The 17,430-nt window shown below is 36.6% G+C and overlaps 4 protein-coding genes across 8 annotated transcripts; 2 read left to right on the top strand and 2 right to left on the bottom strand.

The window, feature by feature from the left end:
• Positions 1-11,897, bottom strand: LOC123723128 (hepatocyte growth factor-regulated tyrosine kinase substrate-like). The gene is made up of 11 exons (XM_045685681.1): positions 11,886-11,897; positions 11,684-11,799; positions 11,361-11,481; positions 10,825-10,929; positions 5,580-5,724; positions 5,044-5,216; positions 4,337-4,470; positions 3,991-4,117; positions 3,423-3,620; positions 1,478-3,304; positions 1-373 (listed from the first exon to the last, which is right to left on the bottom strand). Exons 1-10 carry the CDS (start codon positions 11,895-11,897, stop codon positions 1,751-1,753), a joined length of 2,685 nt encoding a protein of 894 aa, XP_045541637.1. The 3' UTR covers positions 1-373; positions 1,478-1,750.
• On the top strand, positions 9,889-10,347 carry LOC106713233 (U6 snRNA-associated Sm-like protein LSm5). The gene has a single exon (XM_014505969.2). The coding sequence runs from the start codon at positions 10,027-10,029 to the stop codon at positions 10,312-10,314; it is 288 nt and encodes a 95-aa protein (XP_014361455.1). The 5' UTR covers positions 9,889-10,026; the 3' UTR covers positions 10,315-10,347.
• Positions 11,898-12,400: 503 nt separating the features above from the next.
• Positions 12,401-14,368, top strand: LOC123723218 (putative nuclease HARBI1). Of its 2 annotated transcripts, none has more exons than XM_045685790.1 (6): positions 12,401-12,738; positions 12,820-13,070; positions 13,202-13,386; positions 13,470-13,602; positions 13,674-13,794; positions 13,906-14,368. In XM_045685790.1, exons 2-6 carry the CDS (start codon positions 12,822-12,824, stop codon positions 14,034-14,036), a joined length of 819 nt encoding a protein of 272 aa, XP_045541746.1. In that variant the 5' UTR covers positions 12,401-12,738; positions 12,820-12,821; the 3' UTR covers positions 14,037-14,368. The 2 variants fall into 2 exon arrangements, with proteins under 2 accessions (XP_045541746.1, XP_045541745.1); XM_045685789.1 differs by having other exon boundaries at positions 13,674-13,815.
• LOC123723227 lies at positions 14,366-15,623 on the bottom strand. 4 transcript variants are annotated; one of them, XR_006756680.1, is made up of 3 exons: positions 15,298-15,623; positions 14,860-14,946; positions 14,366-14,613 (listed from the first exon to the last, which is right to left on the bottom strand). XR_006756680.1 is itself a non-coding variant. In XM_045685809.1 (3 exons), the coding sequence occupies exons 1-3, from the start codon at positions 15,315-15,317 to the stop codon at positions 14,495-14,497; spliced, it is 366 nt and encodes a 121-aa protein (XP_045541765.1). In that variant the 5' UTR covers positions 15,318-15,623; the 3' UTR covers positions 14,366-14,494. The 4 variants fall into 4 exon arrangements, 1 of the variants encoding a protein (XP_045541765.1); XM_045685809.1 differs by having other exon boundaries at positions 15,158-15,623; XR_006756678.1 differs by having other exon boundaries at positions 14,797-15,623.
• Positions 15,624-17,430: the final 1,807 nt, after the last annotated feature.

Genomic DNA, 17,430 nt, shown 5'->3' with positions numbered 1-17,430 from the left:
TTCTATTATTTTCATAATATAATATCTAGATAACTACGACTGACGTATTTATACATGTTTGCACATTTACATAGATTACAAGGCCATTGTTAAACCTAGGACACTACCTGAATATTAAACTTTAGGTGAATAGAATTCTGTGATGATAAAATTTAAGATTACAATGCAGTAGTTCTAACTCTATAATATTGTAAGCATGAATAAATCTTAAAACTGTTAATTTATTCAAATTAGTGTAAGAAAAGAATGTGTATTTCTTCCAGTTATAAGTAAAAACTGTGGTTCGAACCAGACCCAGTATTAAAAGGTTGCTTTGATGCCACAGAACTAGTTTTTCTTATTACATCCAAATAACTCTAGTTGTCTAAACAACCTTTTTTTTTTTTTTTTTTTTTTTTTATACAAGGAGGAATGCTTAATGCATACTCCGTGCCTCGGGGAAGACACGCGAGTTATGTGAGATTCTCTCCCCGAATGGGAGCATACCCACTAAACCTCCTTGTTCCCTCATGGCCATACTGTGGGGCGCCACGGGATCGCGTGAGCTTGCCACCGCGACGCCCCACTGACCGCCCCGGGAGGGGCCCTCTCTGCGCCCTTAGGCGCTCCTCAAGACGACACCGTGCAATGCAGGTTCGGAATCCCCGCCTCCCCCGCTGGTGCCGCCAGGGTTTATAGAGACCCACCTCTTGGCCCCCGTCTTGATCAAGACAGGGGCCCGCGGTCCCGGTGATGGCCACCGGGATTACGCGATGGGACGCAGGATCACACGCCATCGCATAACAGCTCTGCAAGCAGAGTGCTACCGAGGTCGTGCTCCCACGTCCCGACCGACGGCCGCGACCCTAGTGGGCCGCGCCACCCACCACACTCAAGGCTCACCCTCACCTTTCGCTGCCCTGAAAAGGGCAGTTACTCAGCTCGGGTTCGCCGCCCTCTCATGTACGGACCCACAAGTGGGCCCGCACCCTAACCTACCTTAACTAACTTAACCTAGCCTACTCTAAACTAACCCTAAAAGGCGCTCGCCTTGCGGCGAGACGCCGCCCTCTCTTGTACGGACCCACAAGTGGGCCCGCACCCTAACCTAACTTACATAACTAATTAATCTAATAGACGCTCGCCTTACGGCGAGCGCCGCCCTCTTTTCTGCGGGCTCACAAGGGGCCCGCAGCCTAACCTAATGTGCGGGCTCGCATGGGGCCCGCCTAACCTAACTTAACCTAATAGACGCTCGCCTTGTGGCGAGCGCCGCCCTCTTTTCTGCGGGCCCACAAGGGACCCGCAGCCTAACCTACTTAACCTACTTAACCTAGCTTACCCTAGCTAACCTACCAGTGTTTGGTTCGCGGGGCCGAAGCCCTACCCCGGCAGAAGGCCGGGGCGTTCCCCTATCCACCACCCGGGGACGCGCCACGTCGGAGTTCACCTCTCCGCCCACTCGGACAACCGAGCAGGTCCGTGGTGTCTAAACAACCTAAAATAATATAGCAATGAATAACTGTTTTATACCGGTATGCTTTGAAAGGGATTTCAATCATATAGTCATATAAATGTTGTTTTAAAGTTATACATATGGTTCATAAAGCATTATTTTGGCTTAATCTCCAACCACTTATCACATTTCTAAATGTTCCATAATTTATTGTGTACATATTATGTAAAACATTCTCAATTATCCAAATAATTATTAAGATCCCAGTCATTGATATAAATATATTATCTCTCCATATTAACTAAAAACTTTTGTTCAGTCAAAACTTATCAACTCTGCAGTGTTGTTGTTATGCTCAGATTTGTTAGGGCTCTGAGCCTGCTGATTAGGATTTTGTTGTTGAGGTTGTGGGCCATTAGTAAAGTTCTGTTGTTGCATCTTCATAGGTTGACCTTGAAAATTTTGGGGTACCTGTTGACCTTGCTGTACTTGCCCTTGCTGTGGCATTTGTTGACCTTGAGGAGGCATCTGTTGCCCTTGAGCTGCCATTTGTTGTCCTTGAGATGACATTTGTTGCCCTTGAGGTGGCATCTGTTGTCCCTGGGGAAGCATATGTTGCCCTTGATTAGACATCTGCTGTCCTTGAGGCATCTGCTGACCTTGAGAGTGTATTTGTTGTTGACCAGGGATTTGCTGTCCCATTTGTGGTTGCATTTGCATTTGTTGAGGTAAATTATTAGCCATCATTTGTTGATTCATTTGATGGCCGTGCATCATTTGCTGACCCTGTACTTGTTGTAGCATTTGATTTTGTGGCAATTGTTGTCCCTGACTTATGTTATGTTGATTTTGCTGTGGAATGTTCATTTGTTGTCCGTGCATCATCATTTGCTGGCCAGGTTGACCTTGTTGACCTTGGGAGTATTGGTTTTGTTGAGATTGCGGTATCTGAGTAGCACCTTGAGCTACTTGTGGCACAGAAGGAAGTACATTTTGGTTTTGGTTGTTAGTTGCTTGGCTCTGTGCTAAAGCTTGCCCTTGCATCATTTGCTGCCCTGGCATGGGCATATTTTGACTCGCCATGGGCATTTGAGACGACTGAGAGATGTTTGGCATTTGCGTGCTAGCTTGTGGATTATTTTGATGACTTTGCATGTTCACGGAATATTGTTGTGGATTGGTATTTTGCGGATTCGCTTGCATCATCGACATTCGCATGTTTTGCATTTGCATGCCCAATAACGAGTTAGCAGGATTTAACGGTTGAGCCATGTTCTGTCCCATGGACATTTGAGGCATGACATTTTGGGGTTGGTTCGGGAGAGCTTGCTTTGGCATTTGTTGTGACTGCTGTGTATTTTGTTGAGAGGTCGGTACGTTGTATCCATTCGCAACGTTCGGGTTGATCATTTGGTGCACGCCGGGCTGCATGGGCATTCGCATTTGGTGCATCTGTTGCATTATCATTTGCTGCTGCAGCGGCATTTGCTGGCCGAGCGTGGGCCGATTTGGCTGACTCATCGCCGACTGCAGGCCGGTCGGAGGCTGCGTCAGCGTCATGCCCGATGTGGTCATCGCGTACGTATTCGGTGGCTGGGGCATAGATTGTGATAGAGGACCCATCTGATTGACACCCATGGCCAGGTTGGCCTGCGACATTTGCGGTTGACCCGGCAGAGACATGGATCCGTCCGTGGTCACTTGGGGCATCATTTGTGGATGGAACTGAGCAGACGCATACATAGGTTGGTTGGGGAAGTTCGGCTGGTAGTGATGCATGGAGACACCCGGCATGTAGTAGCTGTTTGCAGACATCATGTACTGGTGTTTCTGCTGCTCTTGTCTCATTTGCATTTGTCTCTCTTGTTCCTGTTGATATAAAATGTATGTTATAATAAAAATATGAACTTATGTAAAGATGTTCATTTCACGAAAATTACAAATGAATTCTTTAAAGGGACATGTGAGTTATGTGTATTGAGTATACCTGTACTCTCTGGAGGGCGAGCTGTCGCTGGTACTGCAGGTACTCGTGCTTCTTCTTGCGCATGGCCTGCAGCTTGGAGGCCATCTGCAGCTGGCGCTGGCGCTCGGCGGCCTCGGCTGCGGCGGCCAGGCGCGCCGTGTGCTCCGCGCGCAGCGTGTCCAGCGCAGCGCGGCTGTCGCGCACTTGCGTCACTTTATCCTGATAAACAATACATCACCGATATTATCTGACATCAAAAGTTCTAGAAAGCTCATTTTTATATGATGAAGTTGGCAAAGCATGCACGAATAATAAAATATTTGCAAAAGTTTAAGTTAATCACTTGTTTGTTTGCTTCCTTTTAAAATTGTAATACTATTGTCAAGTGCCGGTGCTAAACACTAATATTATTATACATCGACATATTTACCACCCTTTATTTTCTCTCGTGACAGCATTTACAACTGTGTCTTGTGCTTCTTCTTCTTCACGCAAAATACGCGCTTGTCGTGGAGTTGCGGAAAACTGAGCCCCTAATACTAACTACTTGTGCTTCTAAACATATAGAGTAAATTAAATTGTTACCAACCTGCAGACTCTCCAAGTAGACGCGCTTGTCGTCTTGCTGCTGTATGTAGCGCAGTAGACGTGAATGCATCGCAGTGATGTTCATGAACAACGTCTGCACTGACGTATCGTTAGCGATGGATCGACCTCTGTTAAGTACATATTTCTTTTTGTCATCAGGTGAAAACTACATGGAATTTATCAGGAATATTATACCGACATGAACATAAACTTCGTGGTATGAATTATGGTTCATGGTATTTACTCATATATTTTCTGAACATCATATTATTAATGTACCGAAACCGAGAAAAATTAAACATTGTTCTGTGTTAAACAATGGGCATAGTAAAAATAAAAATACTTACCGCGAAGAGTTACTCTTCATTATGTTAACAAATATCTCGACTTGAGACTTGAGGGATTCGATAAATTCGTCAATCTCCTTATCTTCGGCATCGTCTTCTTGAGCTTTATTCGTAGATGACTTCGAAAACTCCGGCTGTAAAAACAATGTCAATGCATACAAATGTCGTTTTGAGATTTTTATAAAGTTTCATAATTCGTTTGTAAATAGTAAAGCTTATGAACCAAGAGATTTCATTCGACTCACAATTAATGTAAATAAAAATATAGTGGCTAACAAGTAAATATAAATATGTTGGCGCTGTCAATACCCATAACGAACACCGAGCACTGGTAGGGCGGCCATCTTGACAAATCTGTCAGTTCGGTTTGAATCGTCATAAGGTGCGCACGCAACCACGTGCTCGGTGGACGTTACTATACTTAAATCCAATTCTATCTTAACAATCCTAAATTAGTTTAGTAATGACATTGATTGTATCATCAATAGTTATAATTGTGATAATTATTACAACAGTTATTTTATTGGAATACCCGCAAGTTTACGCCCGCTCGGAGATGTAAGATAACCCTGATGATAGTCGAAAGACTTCAAATATGATATGGGGCCAAAAAGGCCCGTTTAAGTAGGAACGAAGCAAAGCTGTCATTTCGAAGCAACGATCTGTCCATATACAGAGGTCAATGGTATAAAAGCGCAGTACGTCACCTCGTTGGGGTCGTGGGAAGCGTGCGAGGAAGGCGCGGTGGGCGCGGGCGCGGGGCCGGCATCGCGCGCCAGCCGCTGCTCCCAGTACCCGCGGTCCAAGTACCGCGCCAGCTCCGAACTGCCCGCCGTGCTGTGCTCCGGAGACGCGCTCACCGACGACACACTCGGAGATACTGGAATAACAAATATTATATCAAAATAATTTTATTTATAATAGACAATGAGTACCTGGAGAATGGGAAGAAAGTGAATTTGAAAGAAGGAAGTAATTATTAAATGAGTCTGAGTGTGATAGTTTCACCTCTTTGCACTAATTAAAGTAGAGGCTCCAACAGTTATTGCACATTTACAAATTTTGCAATCCATTGATATCTTATGTCAACCTCAGTTTGGATGGATACTCAATACAATTGATTAGTAATAAACGTCCAAGAACATAAATACAATAAAACATTGTGAATGCTGTATTACATTGGAAAAATACTGATAATATGTGAGTAGTCTCTATTAAAAAAAAACTAATTGTTTTAGCTCACCAGTGGGATGCAAAGATGTTTCGGGTGCCACGAGAGAGCGCGACCGTCGTTCTTTCTCCTTCTGTTCGGCTTCGGACTGACTCAAAGCAAGTGCGAGCTGCAATTCCTCCTCCTCTTGCAACTCTTCTTTAGTTTTCTCATGTGGCTATTAAATTGAATTTAGTAGAAATAAGATTTTAGTTATATTTTATAAATTACGTTATTTAAGCCTTTAATCATAACTAATGCAATTTAAAAATAATGTGACACCTTTTACTGGATACAGAAAGATTTGTTTATGTCATTGCAAAGTATTATTTCTATTTGCTATATTAGAATGATAATTGATACTACAAATATAATACAAATGTGTCCAAAGTTTAAAAAGTATACTTGAATTAAAAAATCAGAACACATTTTTAAAACAATATAGATAAATAACAATCGTACTAGAGTTATATAATAGAGTATTCAAGATTAGGATATGTTAATAAAATAATACAGTTTTAATTTATAATTTTTATTTTCTAATACAAAAAACTTAAATATATCAATCATCACAGGTGGGCACAGTTAATCGAAAAGTTAACTTCGTTAATCGTTAATTCGTTAATTAAAAAATTAACTTCGTTAATCGTTAAAGCGTTAAATTTTCGAAAATTTAACGCAAGTTAAAGTTAATCGTTAACAGTTAACCATACCAAAATTATACATACTAATTTCACACTTATTGTGGCGACACTTGTTTAAAATAGTAATTTGACTATACATTCTATAACACATTAGTATTAGAGACAAGTATGAATGCATTATAGTATATTTCATTACGAGTGCGGAAAGCCTGTCATTGCAAAGAGGTCCGGCAAATGTTTACCCGAGCCGAGGCGCAGCCGAAGGTGAGGGTTGACAGTGGGAACAAGTTTAATGATAGTTCCGCACGTGTACTAAACAACTATTTTTAATATAGTTGCGAAAAAATGAAGCAATTTAATAGAATAATAAAAACAATAAACTCAACTGACTAAAATGTTTGAAAAATGGCGCCAACCGTAAAAGAATACAAACAGAGATTTTTTTGTTTTCTCACCCATTCTGGGTAGGCAAAAGGAACTATGCCCAAACGGCCAAGTCTTCAGTAGATTATTTTTATTGATATGAAATGAAAATGAAATAAAATGAAACCTAACCTAATTCATTGAATCAAATCATTAAATCTGATATTGTAACAAATTAGGAGCTTCTTTTTATAAATATTTGCATGAATCATAAAAACTTCAATGATTTTTTTTGTAATAACTTCTTGGTTGGTTTTTTCTTTATAATAGACATTATTTTGACAGTTGGGAAAGAGAAGGCACGAGTTTGGAAAAGATAAAGAAAAAGCATGAGTAAAAAGTGTTTTAAAACAGTTGCTCAAAAAGTGGCGTATTGCAGGGACGAAGAGCGTTCGGAATGTGGGCTATTACATACTCTTGCTTTTATATACTCGTAATGAAATATACTATTTCGAACCTTCTTTTGATTTTGTCCTGTTAGTCACGTCGTCAGCACGTCTCCAAGTTTCTAATTTAACGATTAACGGACTTTTATTAACGGAAGTTGAGTTTAACGGAAGTTAACAAAAGCGTTAACACTTTTTGAAGTTAACTTAAAAGTTAATCCGTTAAGCAAAATGTTAACTTCGTTAATTAACGATTAACGGATTAACGAGTTAATGCCCAGCTCTGTCAATCATCATTATCAAAGCAGTAATGTCAAAATTAAGTTTAAGCTAAAAGTAATATAAATCTTGTAGAGTAAATACAGTTATTTATAATTAATTCTAAAATTAATAACATAGCTCATAAGTAAAACTCAAATGTCACTAAACAAACATAATTATTAATATGAAAAAAAAAAAGTTCTCATATCTAGGCCACATAGTTTTCATGGACAGGTGATATGTCAACTATTTCTTTATTGGAGAGTTAATTTTGTCAGTCAAATATCTTTACGAGTTCATCACCTGGATAAAAGAAATTACTTTCTTTGCTTTCTCTTCATAAGATTAGGTGACACAGGTACTGTCATTGCATCAGTACACTTTTGTGGCATAAACGGAGTCAATTTTGGCACTGGCTTTGCATGATGAATAAGTTTAGCTCGGAGCTCTGCTTGAGCTCTTTCTTCAGCCTCTCTTTGTTCTTTTTCCATTTGCAATCTCATTTTTTCCCTCTGCTCTTCCTTTTCTCGCAACATTTGTTCAAATTTCTCCCTCTCTGCAGCTCTCTTCTCTGTTATTAATTCAAATGGCTCTGGTGTTATCACCTGAATTGATTGGAGAACAGGTTTGAATGGCTTTTTGTATAAAACGTCAGGAGGACGAGCTTCAAACCTATTACAGTTCTCTTTGTTTTCCGAGGAAGCATTGGATACACTTGATTTGCTAGTTGCATGTTGCATTTGCTTTTTCACTACAGCAGGTAATGGTTGAGCTTTAAATAGAGAAGCTAACCTTTTCTCTTCCTCTAATTGTTGTTTTATTCTCTCCTCTTTACGTTTTTTAATTTCTTCATCTCTTTTCTCAAACGAGAATGGCTCAGGTCGTATAGGCCCTTCTCTATGAGCACTTTTACATGTCTGTTTATTTTCTGATTCCTTTGCGAACTTATTAATATTTTTATCACATCTAAAACGTTCAGCTGAATGTGCTCGCTTGCAGTTCAACCTTAGGGTGATCGGTTTTGTACATTCAATGGGCAATTTTGGTGGCAGTTGTGGTTTTTCTAAGATATGTTTGGGAGCAGGGCGCGCTTTGAAATTCTGTACCGCAAGTGGGGACTGCGGAAGTGTCTTCTTCTGTACTTCTGTTAATTTGAATGGTTCTGGTATTGTTGCAGACTTTTTAGGAACATCTGGCAAACTTGGTCCATAAAGGACTGCCTTAGGTATAGGATTAGCCCTAATTTTGAAATTTTTCATTTCTTCTATTAACATTTCTTCTCTTTCTTTTAGGGACATGACATGTACTGGTCGAGATCTACCTTTACACCGAAGCATTGGAGATTGAGGTACAGTAAGACCAGTTGGGCCTGCATTACACTGAGATCGGAAAATCTGTGGCCGCGTTGAATGGAACCGACCTGGTGTATCTCTTTGATAATGACAAACGGATTCTGCTAAAGAGACGAATTTTCCTCGTGATAAATCTTGGGTACTGCTGCCAGTGGGCCTGCGATATCTGGGTTCTTCTTTCATGCATTGTGCATCTGGTTTAGCCAATTCTTCTTTAAGAGCAGTAATATCATTCATTGACAAAGATTTCTTCATACCAGCACAGGATGCAAAATCAAAATCGTCCATAAAATAAAAATCATCTTGTCTTGGTGACACGGGTTCCTCTTTTACACGGAATTTTTCATTGGATGGATAATAGTTTTCACCGCGAAAAAAATTCACGTAAGACTTCTCCATTTTTGAAAGAAAAACTATAAACTTCTTTACATTCGAATGCAAATCACCGTTAAAACAACTTCAATTTAAAATAGAAGTTTGAAACTGACATAACCAATGTTGCCAGTGCCTCGAAAGAAACTCCCAAGGTCCTAACTTCTCTAAAAATTGTTACCATATACATCTGCAATTTCCACAAGTTTGTGGTGGTGAAAAAATCAATAATAACTCAATTACCTGACATAAAACAGTTATCATTATCAGTCAACGAGTAACGTTATTTTAAAAGTTTTATTAATCTTTGTTTTTGTTACTTTTGGTTTTAAAACTTGATAAGTAAGTGGTGATACAAATAAGATAATTATGTAGATAAACTTTGGAAATGGCTACTATAATCGTAAAGAGTAGGGTGTGGTGTTAGTTCCTATGTCATAGAATAAAATTAAACCTGAGCTTTGAGATCGCCGAAATAATTTTAAGTCACTCAGGCAACATAATTACAAAGAGGGAAAACAAAAACGTCATGCCAGGAGGGGTACATTATAGAATATCTATTAATCTATTAATTTTAGAATAAAGAAAATAAAAAAAAGAAATCAAAAACCTTACGCCTAAATGATCCTAAGAGTTGAAGTTATCAATTTTTATAACACCCTAGGTTTCAGCAAATAATGCACTTATGGCAACATCGTGTTTTAAACCAATGACAACATTCGATTGCCAGGTAAAAAATGAAAACAATGTTAAATTTATTTTTTAATATAAAAAGAATGTTTTGTGTAAATATCCAAATAATTATTCTAAAAGTATATTATTAACATTTAAACTATCATTCTTTGAGCCCTTAGTTCGCCAGCAAGTCGCCATTTGCATTTGTCATTGACAAAATTAATTGTCAAAGTGACAACAACTTCTGTATGATAACCACACGATCGCTACAGTGAATGGCAAAATACTATATAAACTTACTAATTTAGCCTTTGACTGCATTTTTAGCAGCGTTTAACTTTAATAATTGTTTGGTATTTACGAAAAAATGTCACAATCGCTGCCAAACCCGAATACTTTGTTGCCGTTGGAACTTGTCGACAAGTGTATAGGTTCAAGGATACATATTATTATGAAAAATGACAAAGAAATGGTGGGAACATTACAAGGATTCGACGATTTCGTAAATATGTTACTGGACGACGTTACAGAATACGAATCTACACCCGAAGGAAGAAAAATAACCAAATTGGATCAAATCTTGTTGAATGGAAATAACATTGCTATGCTTGTGCCAGGTGGTGAAATGCCGGGTGAATCTTACGACGGACAGTAATAAATTGTGATAATAAATAGTTTAAAAGCGTAATCGGTCTAATGTTATTTTAAATGATCCCATATTAATACAATAACTCAATAAAAGAAATTGGTATTCACTGAAGCATTCCAAGTTAAACATGGCATCATATTATAATATTCTAGGCACTGACAAAGAGTATTATCATTTTCAAGTTAGTGAAAGCTGGCTCACAATTAGCTCTAGTATATTTTCTTACAACAATTGCATAAATTGTGACATGATCATACTCCAACTGATGTCATGTTAATCGTTATAATTTAATTATTGCCTAATGATTCAAAAAGAAAACGTATATTTAGATTAGACACTAATTTATCTTTTTTTATTGAAAATGCTGAGCAAACATATTCCATTGCATTGTTATTTAATTTTCAAAATAACTTCATGTTCACTTGTCAAAGTTAAGATGTGAGATTCCCTGTAGATTACGGATTATTTTTTTATTTAAATGGCCACACTGCAAATCTCATAAAGTTCTGAACCTACCTGATTTGGTGTTGCACTAGTGGTTTCAGTAGGAGGTGCTTTAGGCTTGGCCGTAGCAGATGGAGGACGGCTCATTTTGTCATAACATGCATCACATACTCGAACCTGTGAAAATGCTTATTGAAAATAAAATATCCCTCACAAATAGATACCTATGTCTCTACATGCTAACTCAGATGTGCATGCAAAGATTTTCGCATGTAGGTTTGAATCAGTTACTTAATTAGAATAAAATTGCTACTTTATTATTTCCCAGATATTTTTACATGGTGTTTGCGTTTTTTACATGGTATGAGGTAAATAACTATATAGCGTTAAGTAAATCAACTTGTGTTTGTAATCAACCAACATTGTCTCAAAAGTAATTAATAAGCAATCTGGAGTAGATTGCTTCTAAGCACTATCATTATATTTATGTACAAGACCAAAAATGTTTTATTTTAAAGCTCAATTTTCGTCTTAACAATAAATATGTTATTTGTAAAACCTACAATTTTAATAAATAAAATATTAATATGAACCATAAACTCGGTTACCTCTTTTTCAATACCAAATTTAGGCAGAGTGGATGTCTTTGAGCTGCATTGTTGACAAAACACCTGACCACAAGCTCGGCAATGATGGCGTCGTACTATTAATGTGAAAGGTACACGGCACCTTGACAAAGTTAAAAATACATTTTACCTTTATTGTCTACTGCATAGTTAATTTAAAAATAGACATTAACAAAGTCGGCTTTTTTATTTCAGTAGGTGAATAGACCAAATTTTCAATCACATTGCATTTCTTTTCGTCACCAAATAAATCTTTCTTCTGTACAAAAAATATTATACACTTATTGCTAAAAACACAAACAAACCTGTGACAGACTTCCCCATCTGCCCATTCCGGTGCAGTATCTGCAGAGAACATTGCATCAGATTCTTTTAGTGCTGGGAACTTGTAACCTTCTGCTTTTAGAATGTTCACTGTGTCCTGTTAATAAATTCACTATCAATAAACACTAATTTTTACGTCAAAATTTTCCACTGCACAAATATTTTTTACTGTGTGTGGCAAACTTCACTAAACATTGTTCCAATCTCAATGTCTGAATCTATTGTTTGTAATGTTGTGACTCATTCAATTGACTGATAACGAAAAGGTGAAAAAAATTAAAGAGGAAGCCATTTACCATTATGATCATAAAATTTTAAATAAGAAGTCTAAATAATCCAACACATAATGTAACAAAGTAATATTATTTGACTATTAAAAATTAATTGTTTCACATAACTTTTCTAATTATACAAGTGATAGTCACAAATAACAATTTATTTATTTGAATTATGAGCACAATATATAATAATAATCGGCTATACAAGGAAGGTCAAGGTTATTCAATTAAGTCATTACTCAGCATAATGTTATATAAGTGAACATGATACAATTGAATTTCAAGTTTAAGAGTTTTATTACTATGAATCTACCACTAAAAGAATCGCGATAAATATCCGTCACATAGTAAGAAGCAGTAGACGAAACATTCTAATTTAATTATAAGAATTATAAAATCAATAGCTGAGTGAGTCAGCGGGGTTAGGCAGTAAAAAACAAAAACGAAACGAAAGCGACTGTCGTTCGATTGTGATTGGTTGAGAGACTGACGTCTGACGTCACGCGTTAAAACCGTAGGCAGTAACACGCACGAAAGACGAAAGACGAAGCGTCGTCTATCGTCTATCGTTTTTCGACCAATTCCTTTGAAATTCTTAGGCAGTAACACGAAATGACATTTCCAATCGTTTTAAAAGCGACACGATCGTTCGTTTTTGAGACGATCGACAAAGGTGTCTCGTTTTGCCGCGAAGTCAACCGAATCAACTTTAGTTAAATATCTTAAACTATTATTAAATATTAAATAAAACTTCTAAGGTGAGAAATCAATTTGGTATTATGTTATAAATGATTTGTTAGTTGAATAAAGTAAACAATTTATGATTTGGCTTATTATAGATATGTCTCGCATGTGGACCGCCTTGATGTTAGAAGCTGCAGATGCCGAAGCTAAAAAGATGTCTCGGCAGCGTGGGCAGCGTATGCTTCTACAAAGATTAAAGAATCGCGAACGGTTACTCCAAAAAATTCCGGAGTGGCAGTTTAGAGCTCATTACAGGCTGAATAAGGAAGAGTTCCACTCGTTGTGTGACGAGCTCAGGCACAATACCAGTTTAAAAGGCTCGAAAACAACTTCACTGGAACTTAAGGTAAATTGATTTCTTATGATATATGTGTTTTTTTTAATATATGTGTGTTAAAAGGTGATTATGTATTTAATATGATTAATGTTAACTTTAGTCACTTTGAGTCTTATACTGACACAATTATTATATTTTAGGTGCTGACAGCATTGAACTTTTATGCCATGGGTTCATATCAGAAAGGTGTTGCTAATGAGGTACACATGAATCAAAAAAGTGTAAGTCGGTGTATCAGAGAGGTGACAAAAGCTCTGAATGAGATTTCAAATAAATGGATACAATTCCCACAAACAAGCACACAAAGAACTAAAATTAAGCAAGGGTAGGGGTTACTATATATAACTTCCGTCATTTTATTTTTATTACCTTGAGCACATACAACTACTTACAAATATTATTTTACAGATTTTATACTAAGTTTAATTTTCCTGGTGTAATTGGTGCCATTGATTGCACCCATGTGGCCATAGTTCGTCCAGCTGCAGATGTACTTTGTTTTTATAACAGAAAAGGCTTTCATTCTCTTAATGTCCAAATGGTATGAACCTTTTTATGTTTGTTATAATAATTATAAGATAATTAAAGATTAATCTCAATTAAATATTTTAGGTATGTGACAGTGATCTCAGAATCACTAATGTTAATGCCAAGTTTGATGGTGCAAGTCACAACAGTCATATCTGGGCAAGTAGAAGACTGCAAAGCCATATGGAGGCTCTGCAACTATCTGGCAAGTCAGTTTGGTTGTTGGGTAATTGCATTTTTAGTAGAAAAATATTTAATAGGTGATGTTCTATGTTAAATATTATTTGTAACTTTAATATTACTTATAACATTTTAGGTGACAGTGGTTACCCTCAAAGGATCTACCTTATGACACCTATTCTGAATGCAGAACCAGGATCTAGAGGAGAGAACTACACTAGAGTGCATGTCAAGGCCCGAAACTGCATAGAAAGGGCATTTGGTTAAATATAGATTTTGATATTTGTTAGGTCAGCATATCCTTTATTATCACCCTGATTATGCAGCAGAAATTGTTATTGCATGTGTGGTACTGCATAACATGCTCATAGATTCAAGAGGAACTCCTACAGATGATGCAGAAGTACTTTTGTCCACTGCTCTTACACAACCAACTGTTGTTGAAAATGGGCTGGATGTGATTGTGGGGCGGGCTGTTAGGAATAGACTAATTATTGGCAGTTTTTAGTTTGGTTGAAGAAGCCCACACAATAATGTCTAAAAGTGTATTTTTAAGAAGAAATATGATGAAGATGAATGTTTTACAAATTAAAAATAAACTTTATTTATATACAATTATTTTTTATTTCAATATTCACTTAAACATTAATTACACAAGTTACAACCAAAACCAATGTAAATGTTACATGTTTTTGCATTTGAGACTGCATCTCAAAGCATAAGCATTACATTAATAAGCCAGTGAGTGAGGGTCCTGGATGCCATTTCCCTCTCCTTTGAACTGATGATGGGGCAGCATATACTCTTGAAGAGGAGGCAACATATATATCATTTTGTTCATCATCTGAAATATCATGATAAAGTTAGTAAATATTAATGTTTAAACTGTATATAATAAGATAAAACTAAACATTAAATTGTATCAATTGATTTTAGTTAATTTATTTTACCCAAATGATTAAACAGAAACATGGGCAAATAAATTGAATTAGGTACTAATTAAATATTTTTCTATTAATACAGTTACCAACTGAAGAATAGATTTGCATATCTGTTTTCTAAATGAAATAACAGGATTGTAATAAATTACTGTCAGTGATCTGCTCCAAAATTTGTATTTGGATAGATGGTTCCTCAACTGGAGGCTCCTCATTTGACTGTTCCTCTACTGGTAGTCCTAAAATATAAAGTTTGGGTGATGAAATGTGATATTCGTAGCTAGGAAAATGGCAACTACAAAACTATTGTTATTAAATACATGATTCAATAGCAAGGGCACTTGCAAAGAATAAGTAAAATAAAAAAGGATGTGTCTGCCAGCATAACAAACATGCTTCAGAATGAATGTCTTGTTTTATGTTTACAATCATTATTACATTAGAACCAACCTTGATCCATCCATTGCTCCATAGACTTGTCAGGATCACTACCTGCCTTACCCAGCAACATCTTTAATAGTTGGCAAAGTTCCTGGCGCCTCAGTCTTCCCTGCGGGGTGTTTACCATTTTAAATACGTTATTGACGTACCTTTCCATAAATTCCACCATTATGGCGATTTGCTCATTGCTTGCGTTTTAAGAATTCATTTTACAAAACGTAAATTGAAACACAAACACTTCACTAAACTTTTGTATTTTTACCGCGAGAATATTTGACCTTTATACGTCAAATTCAAATGACACAATGTTGATCGTCAAGTATAGACAATAATTTGTTTTTTTTGACGATTCACCTTCGTCTGCACGAAAGCGACTGTCGTCTGTTACTGCCTAGCCTTACACGGAAAAACGAGAGACGCTATCGCTTAGACGAAACGATCGATCGTTTCGTTTTTAGTTTTTTACTGCCTAACCCCGCTGGGCATTAACTCGTTAATCCGTTAATCGTTAATTAACGAAGTTAACATTTTGCTTAACGGATTAACTTTTAAGTTAACTTCAAAAAGTGTTAACGCTTTTGTTAACTTCCGTTAAACTCAACTTCCGTTAATAAAAGTCCGTTAATCGTTAAATTAGAAACTTGGAGACGTGTTGTCATTTTGTTTAAATTACGCGCCACGCCACGCTCGTAAGTTCAACTATGTTGGGCGACTTTCGGCGACTCGAATGGTGAACGAACGAATTGATAATTGATATATGTGAAGTTCGCGTGCAAGTGTATGCATCAGAGCGTCCGGGAAAGACGTGACCAACAGGACAAAATCAAAAGAAGGTTCGAAATAGTATATTTCATTACGAGTAACGAAGTTAACTTTTCGATTAACTGTGCCCACCTGTACTTATAGCCAGTCCATTTATAGAGGTCAGCGTGCGATGAGGGTGACTAAAACCAGCCTAAGCATACCACATTAATTCAACTAAGGTTGTAATTAATTATAATAAATGGATAAGTATTGTGGTACGTAAGACTTGATGGAATGATAATTTAATATCAAGATTCATTATATAATGAATTAAGAAATAAACGTCAAAATTTATGGATTTAAACATATTTCCTTTAAAAACAGTCCAAAAAAAGTGGATGTCTTGTTACTATATTATTTAATTTATTACAGAAATCTTATTTATATTAGTAGTTCCACTAAACTATACATTGTAAAATCATCTCTGAAAAATAATAAATGCAGTTTTCTAGTATAAAGTGTTTTATTTCATAATTGAATGCTAAACCATTAATTACTCTGTCAAAACACGTAATATCAACATCCGATAATGGTTTTAAGAATTCTAATGGAATTTCAGTCTTTTTTTACAAGTTGGGCAACCATGTGACATTAATCTATCAGTTTTATAACTTCTATCAAATTCCCTGATAAAAGACTGGTTAGAAACAATCAGTGCCCAGTTGGCACACCTAAAAGCCACTGCTTGGAAATTGAATTGAAATGACTGGCTAGTATGTCAATAACGATTTACTCTAAAAGAATCGCATATAAATGAACTGGAAGTATCAAATATACAGAATGTAGGTAGAAGTATGCTTCCCATCAACTACCCAATTTTGTGGCTTAATACATTATAGTAATGCTGTTTCCCCGTTAAAAGATAATTTTAGGTTTGAATCTTCGTCGAAGATTTATTTAATGTTATTGATATTGAACAAAATTATTTTCTTAATGCCAAAAAAACCTCCGTGAAGTTGGCCCCCTCACTTTCATTTTTTTAACTTTTTTTTACGCAAATCGTTTGAGAATCGTTTGAGAGGGTTTGAGAGAAAAGAAATATCGTTTGAGAGTTCCTACTTTCTCCGTAAAAACAATTTCAAATTCTAGTGTTAAGTTGGCCCCCTCACTTTACTTTTTTTTATTTTTTTCAATGCGAATCGTTAAAGAGTCGTTTGAGAGACATTAAGAGAAAAGAAATATCGTTTGAGAGTTTTTACTTTTTCTGTAATAAGTATTTTAATTCTGGGCATCGAAAGTTACAAATCGATTTTCTTTTTTTTCCGAATTAAATATGGCAATCATGCACTTGGACGTTTCAAATTTATTGTGTAGGTAGAGAATGGTAAGAGAGTGATTGAGAGAAAAGAGAAATCGTTTGAGAGTTAATACTTTTTCTGAAATATATATTTCAATGTCGGAATCGAAAGTAACAAATCGATTTTCCTTTTTTCCGAATTAAATATAGCAATCATGCACTTAGACGATTCAAATTTATG

Source organism: Papilio machaon, chromosome W (genome assembly GCF_912999745.1).
Source record: "Papilio machaon chromosome W, ilPapMach1.1, whole genome shotgun sequence".
Classification (NCBI taxonomy): domain Eukaryota; kingdom Metazoa; phylum Arthropoda; class Insecta; order Lepidoptera; family Papilionidae; genus Papilio; species Papilio machaon.
This window is presented reverse-complemented; position numbering and strand designations above follow the sequence as displayed.